The sequence below is a fragment of the Guyanagaster necrorhizus genome (assembly GCF_019112545.1).
Source record: "Guyanagaster necrorhizus MCA 3950 unplaced genomic scaffold BT62scaffold_82, whole genome shotgun sequence".
NCBI classification, from domain to species: domain Eukaryota; kingdom Fungi; phylum Basidiomycota; class Agaricomycetes; order Agaricales; family Physalacriaceae; genus Guyanagaster; species Guyanagaster necrorhizus.
In genome coordinates, this window is record NW_025064961.1 from 39,652 (window position 1) to 52,023 (window position 12,372).

Here is a 12,372-nt window from a genome sequence, read left to right on the forward strand (position 1 = left end):
TAGACTGCAGTGTAATCAGTTGCTGCATGTCTTAGAATCTCTGTTCTTTTGTTAGATGTAGCATGAAGATATGATTGTCCCATTTGTGATGCTACCCAGATAGCATCATGCTATAAAAAGTTTACCCCCCACAAATAGAGTTTCTGATACTCTTGTGTCTTTGCCTCCTGTATCATCCACTCCAGTTCTTCTTCATCAGTATCCTCCTGCAGTCCATAAGCAAGTTTCCCCCAGCATGAGGCAGGTCGCTACTCTCAGTTTCCTTGCCCTCCTCATCCTTATCACCTCCCTCTTCCCTGAGGAGAGAGACAGCAGGCAGGTCATAGAAACTCTCCATGCCCTCTTGCAGTTATACCATCATTCTGCTGTCTTGGCTGGGTACTGGGTCTAGCTGTGGCATCAGAAAAGTCTGTGGTGTCAAGGTAGATGGAAACTGGCTGACTTCTGATATTGGAGTCATACCAGTTCTCTTCTGTTGCTCTTGCCACCTCCACTCACTTGCAATAGAGCTGGACATTTCTCTTGTATCTGTCATCAAGGAGTTGCCTGACCACTTGACTCCTGAGGAATCCTCAGAGGGCATGAGCAGAGATATGAGCAGTTTCAGGGACTTGTAGCCCATAGTGTCTGAGGACAGACTTGTCATCTCTGAACATAGTGTCAGCACTAGGGGTTCTTTGGAGAGGGGAATATTGTGAGGTTGAGGAGCATAGAGGAGACTCACTGGTCCTTCCACCAGCTGTGAGGGTTTTGTTTCTCCAGCAGGCTTCATTTTATGGATCTGACTTGGTGCTGGATTCTCAGAATACAGGGGTTGAGAGGGACTGGTTGGTGCAGACTGGCACAAGTACAGATGCAACCTCAGACCAGATTCCATACCAGTTGGAGACATTAGCCCTCTCCAGTCAAGCCCTTTTGATGGTTCACTGCTCTTCCCTATGCTCTCTGTCATACTCAGCAGCCCTTCTTGCATGGCCTTGGAGGATGAGGTGCTTCTCAAGCTCACTTTGAGATGGCTGGAGGATGTTCTGCTGTCTCTGCTCTTCTTGTCAGAGAGCCTCATTATAGTTGAAAGGAATGTTAAGGTCCCAGGCAGGGAAGAGTCAGTGAATGATCTTGTTCCTGTTTTCTTGGATTTGTCTCTTGTTGTTGAGTTGGTCTGAGGGTGACCTCCCCAACCTACTGCTGGTCCTGACCAAGTGGTGAGCTGAAGGGATGGGGCTATGAGGCTGGCTTCAAGGTGTCGCATGGCAGGATCCTGCAGCCATCCAAGTGGGACTGAGGGAATCTCAGGCACAGTTTCTAATCCCAGGGGTTTGAGAGGTTCTAGAAGGGTTGGGGGAGGGAGACTGCTGAAAGAAGTCCTCCAGGAGGTCCTCATCTTCTCAGTTGGGAATGGGAGTGTGCTGCCAAGGATTTCAGAACTCTATGAGGCAATTGTGGCTGTTTCTGCTGCTGGGTCAGAGAGAGTACCTGTGTCTTTCTTCTTCTTGATTGCCCCTCTGATACAGGCTGCTAGGCCTGGCCTTAGGTAGGAGGCTGGTTGGGGGCTGGTGGGATGTTCATTGGGATTCAGGGATGTCATGGAGGGGTAAGTCAGAGGTTATATTGCCAAGAATATGGCAGATATGTTGAAATTTGTTGTAATATCAGATAGCCCAGACAGTAATTGAATGATGTCCCCAGCACAGCTGGATGATCACAAGTAAGCCTAAAAGTGTTCTGATGATGGAAGATAGGAGTTCAAAGAACTCTTGATCAAAGTTCAGGTCTGATGGAGTGACTGAGGGCATTCAGTTTCCTCCACACTATAATGCATGAGGAAAGGGAAAAAGGAAGCTTCAAGCTAATTGTTAGACTCAAGCATCACATGAGCAGATACACATGATAAACAGGCATCACCTTGCACTTCAGATGATCAACTGAGTTCACTGAATGCATATTCTGTCTGGTGTGTCACAAGGCCTAGGATTGGCTCTAGTATAGAATGAGATAGAATAAACTTTAGCTTGAAGCTGGGGATTCCAGCAAGAGCAAGCCTCTTAAATACTGTACATGTTCCATTCTAAATATACTACTACTAATTGTGCCTTGTTGAGTCTCTTGTGCCCATTGTCCTTGGGCATCACTACTGTATATAATTGAATGATTGTGCATTGTCAGACAACACTGTTGCATTGAAAGACAATGACAAACTCAGCCTGTTGTGATGATTGAGCCATGTCCCATGGTCTTAAGTGCCTGTGTTAGCACTCTGACTAAGCATAAATAGGGGTTAAAGCAGGAAAAGAATAAGAAAATCATGACAGGAGTCAGTGGAGGATGGGCACAAATGTCAATCATCATTGGCAGCTTGGGAAATCTGCTCCACCACATGTAGAGCATCATGAGAAGAAGAAAGACTGTGAGTGGCCCAAAGATGGATGCAATGATGATTGGGGTCCACAATATTTCAGTGATCTGACATGAGACAAGCCAGTGGAACCTTGGAGGAATGTGCTGGTCAATGAATGCTGGGATGAGAGAACAGAAGGTTATTGTGAGATGGCTAGAGACTAAGACAGAGTCTGTGAGTTAGACTTTGGAGAAAAATGAGTCCAACTACTTGCCAGAAGTACACAAGTACCTGGTGAGAATTAGTGCATGCTACCAATTATGCAAAAAGGTGACATACAGCAAGCTTATGGGAATGGAGGACATGCCTGAATTGCCAATGGTCCTGCAATGGAATTCAGACTTGTTGACATGAACTGTGAGGCAGTTTTTACCTAGAGGACCACAGGATCCTGATTTTATGAGCATAGAACTTGGCAGGTAGGAAGTACCCATACCTTGATCTAAGAATCTGGAGCAAGTCAGGGAATGTGATCCAGGAATAGAAGGTGACTCACACAGATAGAATCTCTGCACTATCATATGAGTGAACCCCCTTGACTCTGGTACTATCTTCATGAATTATCAATGGCTGTCTTCATCAGTCTTGTCTGCCTGCAGGTATACCAGAAAAGCCTCACACTTTCAGAGCCACAGCTGCAAGTCATAGTATTATTAGTTTACAGCCAAAACCAAGTTTGCATCCCATTTACTTATTTTCTAAGTGAATGATGAATGCCATGGTAGTAGGGAAAAGGAACAAAAAGAGCATCCAGCACTGTAGATGAAACAACATGAGAGTAGGTGGTGAGAAGAACTGGAGTATATCTCAATATAATTGATGTCTCCAGGTGTTCTATAGATATGTTCTATGCAGCTTGTCATAATGGAGGTCCACTATTGTACATATTGACAATGGGTGGGATCAGGCTTCTTAGAGACCAATAATGAATTAGAGTTCAAGAGAAGAAATTAAGGCTGCTCTCACCAAGCTGCTATTATGAACCATGCACACCTGGTGCAAGATCTTTCTACCAGCCTCCAGGATTGTCATCATGATGGCAGCATGAGTACATGCCAAAGAAGTGGCATCCTTCAATGGTAACCATCAGACACTGCCATGGAAACATTCCAGCTGCCACTGCACACACAAAATCATGATGAAAGGTGATCTCAAGCTTTCTTTCATGTGGGTACCAGGCACTGTACCTAGATATTATGACTCATTCCAATCCTCCAGCACTCCTTAACTCATTGACTGATGAAGCACTTTTGGGGACCATGATGTGTACTATCACATTACCCAACATTAGACAGGTGTTGTACCAAATGAACTCAAATGCCACCTCACCAATCTGGAATGAGGCCAAAAGTGACCGGATCTCGATGCATAACCTGACACTGCATGTGACCAAAGTATCATAGTAGCTGACTGGTAGGAAAACTGATACCAAGTTCATTAGCCCTCTTTGCATAGTTCAAGTGATGCAGCATCTGCAATGGTGGTGAATGACAGTGAAACCATCAAAGGCAGATAACAGGTGGTCTCAACTCTTGTTTCCTGCTATTCATGTTGACTCTCTAAAAAAGATGAAGGTAAGAAAATATCAGCAATAGGGATGCATACCAATATTGTTGAAGATCCAGGCTCCCATGTCTGATTAATGCTGCATGAGTAGCACTAACCATGGTGGGGTTCTGAATCCCGATGAAGGTAGGAGAATATATCCCAGCCCTAAATTGGCCATCCAAGTACTCATAAAGGAAACCAGGCTGGCAAGAGTTACTGTTGGTTGACTGAAGATCTGCAGAAAGGATGAGTAAATTCCTGAACAGTAGTACTAGAAGATGCTGCACACACAGAAATACCTGGGTATTTCATCTTCAAGACTTCAAGCTTTGCTGAAGGCACTGCTCCTTATATGTTGCAAAAAGGCCTTCCACACTCAAGTCAAGCATAAGTAAATATTAAGCAGTCAGACAAATCTGAGTAAACATATGCTGTGATACATGTCTGAGTGCAGTTTCTGTTATGCAGCCAAAATTTGGGAACTGTATGCTTGACTCAGCATCTGTGCACCTATTGACTTGGAGTCTGAGAAAGTGATCTCTTGCCTTTGATATCAAAGTCCAACTGTACATCATAAGTATTATCTCAGGCTACTTCATGATTCAAGGTGGAACTCAAAAAAAATCCGTGCTTTTCATACCCTCATTATAACTGTTTCTGATAATCCTATTCCAGAGGTATGAACAATATTGACAGTCAGAACTCACATTTCAACATTTACTTTGAGATATCAAGAACTCAGCTGTGTTCCCATTCATAGCTGATCATTTCATGCTTGTTCTCGATACCAGTGATTCTCTATAAATGCCCCAGAGCTTTCTCTACCTTGCCAATGTCATCGCACGTCCCAGGTCTGTTACCTCCCCAGGGAGTACTCACAGATTTCAATTTTACTGAAGATTTATCATTGCAGGAACTTCAAGATGGTTTGCATGTGGTTCTGATCATAAGGCTCTCTAATGATGGTTTTCATGCTCAGTACAATTAGTCATGAACATTGGTCATCAGAGGTATCTGGAAATGATGAGAAAGCATAAATGGATAACTACACATAATATGCTCCAAGAAGTGTTATAAAGACCCCTGTGCAACAATGTGACTTGACAAGATAGGCGAGCCGAGTCGACCAAAGGCTCAAATGCAGTCCTAATTTGGGTTTGAATGCCCACGCGGTGCTGATATTTCAGACTCCGCTAAAATCTGTTGCAGTGGCGTGGGTGTAAACCTCTTTTTCTATTGCTCACCATGGATACGCAGGAGGAGAGCTCTACTGGCTTGCTGTTAGTAACTACTTTACCCTTCGCGGTATGCGTATACCAAAATCTACTCTCATGAGCCACCTGCTCATCGACATGTGGGTTGAGCGTCACGCCAACCGTTTTTGTTCTTTGGCAATTGACGCCTATTTCTTTGCGTGAATGTTGCATCGTATGTGCTTTTCTTGTTCTCATGACAGTCCAACTGACCAGGCTTAGCATATTGCTGTATTGTACGTCCCCGATCTTAGGAATTCTCCATGCCAACGGCTCATTTCTTGTAGAATCCTCGATATAATTCACTCCATGTTCATTCTCGTTTATATATCGCATTCTCTTAGATACCCTGAGGATATGGCCGATCATATCCATTGGTGAGTAGTGCTCTCGTTTAATGAATGACCGAGATTCACAAGTTTCAAGGTCCATTGCGGCAAGCGCCTTTCCTTTGTAACTATTGTACTTTTGCTCACTTGGTCTTTGAAGCTAATCGATGTGGTTACGGTACACCATCTATCCTGTATACTACCGTAATGCTCTTACGATCCATACCAGGTGATTCAACCCTTTATCATGCAATGGTGAGTCATGTTCCAGCCTCACTCAGCACCGGGTCAACAGGAAACTCAGTCAATCTCAAAGCCTTTCCGTAGAGGAGATATATAAACGTTTGTCCATCTCGCAAATTCCTCGGCCTTTTATCAATCAATACCGCAGTTAGCAACCGAAGTTGGGTTATAATCGCTCCTATCGTGCGTGTTTCATTCTGTAGTAGTGTATGTGTCTAAACGTTTTCTCTTAGCTGGGTCTGTCCTTCATGCAGTTAGGTGAGCGGCACAGATTTCTACGACGGTAACCATTCATTACGTTCAGTTGCTTCATCTGGTGCATATCTGTTCCTGACGGGGTTTGATATCCTTAATCGAATATGCAGTGTCTATCTTTGAGATGTTGGTGCTTGTGGTTTCCCATTTATGTTCCTGGGACTGAGTCTTTGCGACAGGTTCCGGCTTCAGAAATTTTCTGCTTTACATCAGAATTACCCGAGTGTATGTTTGTATCACCCTCGCCATGTGACCCCAATGCTGAGACCTAACATGAATCATAGTGGATCTTCATGGCCAGCCTCTCCCTATCCACGGTATTTGACATCCTTACTGCGGTTTGGTTATTCTTCTGTTTGTTCTCGTTGCAACGAGAGATCGAATTGCCATTCGGGTTCGTGCGCCACTTTCTGGTTACATGGATACTATGTCTTCAGGTTCATTACCTCTGTGGCAAAACACACACTTACTAGGCTTGTTTATAAGGTACGGTGCTTTATCGCTTTCTACGAATCAGTCATGTACTCTCCTTGTAGTGTAATACCCACCATTGCATTCATTGTCGTGAGGCCTCAATATGTTTATTATTCTGTCCTCACCTTGGCAGTGGGTTGTCTATCCAACGGAACCGATGTTATTCTTCGGGATATACTTCTTCATCGAGAAAAGTAAGGTCCCGACCTGTTTCTGCCGCACTCACTCACTTGGTCGATTTTATCAGTATATACGAACTTCTTCCTTCCCATCCATGACTTGCGCTGGGGAATGTGGGAATACCGTGAGATCGACGAAACATGTCGTGATCTTCTCATTCAGTTATCGCATCAGCTAAGATCCCTAGGTGGAGAGGTAGGAAGAGTTCGACGTAGAATCATACATCTGGAGCTGATTTTTGTAGTTCATGTACTATCCCAAGGAAAATATACGACAGGTGTGTGTATTGAGGTCACGTCTATGAGAAATGTGCTGATCGGCCTTCCTAGCTTGAGGTGATCATCGAGGAAACGGTTGACTATGGAGAGCATGTTCGTAGTGTCCGGAAAGAATACTATTCGCCGTACTCGAGACCACCCTGCTCAAAGAGTCTAACTCGAGGAGTATTGATAAATCCAAGTTTGAATTTGCCGCCGGCTTCGGTCCCTTCATTTCTTCTGTTCTCGGACGCCCATTTACTATCCTAACTTTGAACTTCCTTGTCATCTTTAGCTATCAGTCTTTTTTCTAGGGCTTCCGTTTATCTATTGTACTTAGTCCTTTTAGCTTGCAAGTTGTATTTAAGCATTGTATGCAGTCGTACGAATGGGCGGCCTCGCGTATCGTAATGGGGCGGCAGTTACGTCATCCTATATGTTCATCCATTTGATATCCACAAAGAGGTCGATTGTGCGACAGTGAAGTGATCTATAATCAACCATGTGAGATAACAGGACCAATAAATACATATAAGGTAATGTTTCCTGAAGAGATCCCTTCTCGTCTCTGCCATTCAATTTTGGACTTTGAGAATGTCAACACAACTGTCTATCTGTAGAAAGAAGATCATCATTGATGTGCCAGGCAACCATACCAGATAGAAAAGAGGCTATATTTATTGCTTTTACCCAGTTAGCTACTCTGTATCCACCCTAGTAAGATGAACTAAGCAATTGATTACCTGGAAAGCATGTAGTCCCCTTGAGTGTGGCATCTCTAGGTCTAGCAGAAACCAGGGCATTCATAGGCCTCCCTGTGTGATATGCAAGGTTTCCAGGGCTGGAAAGAGGACCCACATGATTGGCATGATGGCAAGGACCAGGCTCCAGCCCAATTGACCAACCCAGTAGCTGTGCATGAGCTCATATCTGTCAGGGAATGAGTTTAGCCTCCTAGGCTGCATCAGCAAGTATGTTAGTCAGTGGTCATTTATATTAGTCAGCCATGGGTAGCTAGGAAGTATAGATACCAGGTCATGTATAGAGGGAAGACAGATTTCTGACCTCCCCTGAAATGCTACCAAGTGAACAGTAAGGGTTGTGTTAAGAGCTTCAAGTCATAGACTCAACTTGAATAGTATTGTGGTGACCAGGTCACTTTGTCTTGTGCAAGAACCCCAGAAAGGAACCAAAAGTTTGTGTCAGACAGTCAGAACAGACCTGAGACAGTTCAGAACAGCCAGTGTTTGTGTATAAGTCACAACCAGGTGCATCATATCAGTCCAGAAACTGCATCAGGCAGACCATTTGAGATAGATTTTGTTGTGTTCAGTGACACAGACAATTTTGTCCCAGTAAACTGCAATATATATCCTTGAATTACATTCTATTGCACTCTATCAACATTACATTATCTATATACTGAGAATCCAGGTGTCACCATTCCTCCCTCAAACCACATTGTGACTTGGTGTTGGTGATTTGGTGGTGTGCATCTCACACATTGTTGATCCATTTTAGTGCTACTTCTCAGCATTTCATTGTGCAAACACTTAATGTACAGATCAGAGTATTGTTTATTGACAGGATACAGTGCTGTCCAGCATGACTCAGTTAGTAACAGATCTCAATATATAACAGAAGGCTCAGGGTAGGTGGCAGGAATGACTATGACCAAAGTGTCTGGGCCTTGCCAATGCCACAATGGTTCCTCAAGAACATCAATGGTGCAGCCTCTCTGCCATGCAATGTCTCCAATAGCCATCAATGCACAGTACAATGGTAGGTAAATGTCCTGTCAATGGGACATGGGAATGATGATTAGCCAGTGGGCCCTAGTGAAGCTTCTTGTACTGTTGGACCAGTGAGTGAAGAACTTTCAATATCTAGCACGAGAAACTCAGGCAATTTCCACAAACAGATTGAAGAATGCTAGGCCAGAAATGAGCCAACAGGGCAGCGACAGGGAAAGCCACAAAAATGACCCTGAGCAGCCCCTCCCCCCCCACTGCTGATTCTAAACCAGGGAAATTTTTTCTTGATTTTGACAAGATCTTTAAGATCTGAAAAGTGTATGGCAAGTGCACAGCTGATGCGCATCGGGCACGCGGGTGGGAAGTGTCACTGATGACACCACAGCCAACTGGATCCATGCGTGCAGGTGAGACTTCCCGGAAATAAATCATTTCTCATTTCAGAGACTCCGAATTGGAGAGAACTTCGCATGGCCGCAACAGTTTCTAAGTCAATGTGACTCATGAATATTTGTGGTATGCATAACAAACAGAGTACAGAGAAATTGTTACTTGTATAACTTCCTGCTTAAGTGCAGAGAATTCAACACCTAGCAGTACGGTGTCTAAAGTGGCGAATGGGTATATATATGTAAGGGACAGATAGTCAATGGATTGTAACAGACAGCGATGAGACGAAGAGAATGTTGACTTCTTAGCTTTGTGGATGAGGAAAAATGTGCAACACGAGAGACCATTGGCTCAATGGAAGTTATCAATATGCTTTTCCAGATACTCTTTCCTGCTGAATGACTTGTTGCAGCCTTCGTATGGACATGTATAACCTAGGGAACTGTGAGCACTGGAGCCGAAGAGAGAAAAGGTCGAGCGCACGACGCCTCTTGCCCAAATGCACACTCTTGATATGTTCCTTCACACTGCCTTTGTAATAGAAGGACTTACCGCATCCTTCGTATGTGCAAGGGTACGTCCTCTCGTCATTGTTGGGATCGCCTGCCATCTCCACGCCGAACGGAACCGAAGGAAGCACCGTGTGAGATTCTGCTTCAGCCTGATCGTCTTGACGGAACTCAGGAGGAACAGGAGCTTCCCTTCTGCGACTTTTCTTACTGCCATCCGCAACGAACTGCAGCTCGTCGCCTCCGCCGTCCTTCTCGCCAAAGTTCTTCATCTCCCGGGTCGACCGAGTTCTCTTTTTGGGGGTCGAGGGTCCTGGACTAGGGCGGTAGATCGTATCAGAATCCAATTCGTCGTCTTCGTGATAGGAGAATTCGTATCCCGACCGTGGTGAATCGCCCAAAGACATCGTGTACGAGTTAGAAGCTGAGGACGCCTGCAAGTCAGACTGTAGCCATTTACGCTTGTTCCTGGATGGCGAGAGGTCCTGACGAGCGGGCTGTTCTTTCGCCTCAGTAGAAAGCGATGGGTCAGGAAGATGCTCCGGACAGGATGAAGGACGTGTGCGATCTGATACATCGACGAAAATAGGCGTTACTGAGAGTTGCCGACCGGAGTCCGGCTCCAGTGAGGTGGATGCTCTCGCGGGAGAATCCAAGGGAAGGTCCGAGAGAAATGGTGCAGTGGGACCATAAATGATAGGCGAGTCGGAGAATTGGTCTCCCGAAAGCGTCTGCGTGGAAGAAGGTGCACTCTGCATGGAATCGAAGTCCGACGGGTGGTCGTTTGGATGGTTCTGAGAAAACGAAGGAACTGACGGTTGGGTTGGACTCTCTATCTCATCTGAATCCCCAGGCCTCGAAGATGGGATGTCCTCCGAGTCCGTCTGCAGAGACTGGAAGTCATCACACAGGTAGTTGTCCATCTTCAGAACGGTGGTGGTGGTTACTGCTGGAGGCGACTCGAGGGAAGTTTCCGCCTTTTTAAACCAAAAATCCACGAAAAATAGGGGATCCTCCACCATGTCATATTTTTGGCGAAGATCTGGCTGATATTTCGTATGCAAATCCAGGAACATACCCTAAAAAGACCAATGCACACAAGAGGCACTTCCCGATTCCTTCTGTCTCTCGAGTCTCTGTGCTGGATGCTTGAAAAGGTTTTCAAGCATAGCAATGAAACCTTCTTGTACCAATAGTAAATCGACTTCATGGCTTTTTCCCCCAGTGTCACTAGAGTCTCAAAAGTATAATAGAAACTTGTGCTCCATAAGGTTATGAGGTGGGAAGGAAGTAAGGACTGCTGTTGATATATGTGGATAGCACCTTGGGCTCACCACCCCATCTTCTTCTGATCACCTGGGATTATTTGTCCAGCATATGATGAATTTGGTTGAGATACTGGCTGTATGCTGATGGGTTCATGTGCAGATTCTTGTTTGTATTTTGCCTGGGGAGGCCCACACTTCCATCATTGCTACCAGTGTCATGCGATGCTGACAAGATTGAAGTCGCATCGATGTGATATGCCGTTCCATGGTCCGAAAGGGAACCAGTGAAGGTGTGATGACGTCCTCTAAATTCACTGACATTCTCTGTGACTTCGCAGTGGTGGGAGACATGAGCGCGGACGTTCCGCGGATGGAGCCAAAGTATGAGCTATGGCTTCCTAGGTCACTGGAACTCGAACGTGAGTGCAATGTCGGTCTGTTTGAGCTTTGAGGACTCCATGGAGATGAGTGGCTCATCATGTTGACTATGCCGCTGGAGTGGAATGAGGTAGGGTCGGAGATCTGTGTCATTGTTGAGCAACACCCACTGTTGCATTCATTGTCGTTAGTCCTCAATATGTTTATTATTCTGTCGTCACCTTGGCAGTGGGTTGTCTATCCAACGGAACTCATGTTTTTCCGCTGGATATACTTCTCCATCAAGAAACATAAGATCCCAGCTTGTTTCTAATACACCCACTCCATGGGTAAATTTGCTCTCGTTTTCATCATCTATTCATCTAAATATAACTTACAGTTCCATGGCTTATATACAAACTGAAAAATCGGATTTGACTCCAGGATAGCTGCCATTCAGCCTGATTATTCCTATGCTCGTCCCGATGCGCGAATCATCGAGCGTCTACCAACCAGTGCTCTACAAATGAACTTTGAGAGAAAGAGTCTTGAAGCTCCTATCGCTAAACCGCCCCGCCCTATATTAGAGCTCGACTCTTTTATCGACGTGACTACATCCCATCTTGACTACCTAACCAAAGATCACGACCAAGCCATAGAGAACAACGCCAATTCCAAGAATATTATTATCTCCCCATGTTGTCGAGTTCCTCGTGAAATGCTCACCGAGATATATACTTGGCGTTGAAAGTTGTATGGTCAAGACGACCCCGCTTTGAATCCTCGCGGAGTAGCTGCGACGTTGATGCACGTTTCTAGGAAATAGAGGTCTGTCGCTATTGCTACCCAGAATATATGGCCTATATCTAGCAAGAAAATATCTGCAAGCATTTATATTCATCAACAGGAGCACGGCCAGTTGGGTTAAAACAATAAATTGATACCGATGAAGTGCCAGTTCGAACTCTCTGTTTCCAAGGCATATAGAAATAGTCCCAGAAAATTCGTATAGTGGCTGTAAGAGAGAAGGACATCTCGGTCGCATAACATTGTGCGATCCTGTCTCGTGAACCGTTGATGACATTAAAATAAGAGACTATCAGTAGGCGTTACAGCTTCCAAGAGAAGATCAATTAACATAATGGCCAATTAAATCAGCC

The 12,372-nt window shown here is 44.9% G+C and overlaps 3 protein-coding genes across 3 annotated transcripts; 2 read left to right on the plus strand and 1 right to left on the minus strand.

Moving 5' to 3' along the window:
* Positions 1-5,188: 5,188 nt before the first annotated feature.
* On the plus strand, positions 5,189-7,386 carry BT62DRAFT_924834 (uncharacterized protein; the record flags this gene model as incomplete). Its single annotated transcript, XM_043184668.1, has 13 exons — positions 5,189-5,223; positions 5,413-5,432; positions 5,541-5,573; positions 5,755-5,780; positions 6,002-6,026; positions 6,148-6,248; positions 6,308-6,417; positions 6,461-6,509; positions 6,631-6,691; positions 6,745-6,872; positions 6,922-6,954; positions 7,007-7,048; positions 7,315-7,386. 13 exons carry the CDS (start codon positions 5,189-5,191, stop codon positions 7,384-7,386), a joined length of 735 nt encoding a protein of 244 aa, XP_043032744.1.
* A 1,941-nt stretch (positions 7,387-9,327) lies between these two features.
* BT62DRAFT_1060285 (uncharacterized protein) lies at positions 9,328-9,859 on the minus strand (the record flags this gene model as incomplete). The annotated part of the gene is made up of 2 exons (XM_043178603.1): positions 9,328-9,512; positions 9,565-9,859. The coding sequence occupies 2 exons, from the start codon at positions 9,857-9,859 to the stop codon at positions 9,430-9,432; spliced, it is 378 nt and encodes a 125-aa protein (XP_043032745.1). The 3' UTR covers positions 9,328-9,429.
* Positions 9,860-11,120: 1,261 nt separating this feature from the next.
* On the plus strand, positions 11,121-11,960 carry BT62DRAFT_1014197 (uncharacterized protein; the record flags this gene model as incomplete). Its single annotated transcript, XM_043178177.1, has 2 exons — positions 11,121-11,274; positions 11,662-11,960. 2 exons carry the CDS (start codon positions 11,121-11,123, stop codon positions 11,958-11,960), a joined length of 453 nt encoding a protein of 150 aa, XP_043032746.1.
* Positions 11,961-12,372: the final 412 nt, after the last annotated feature.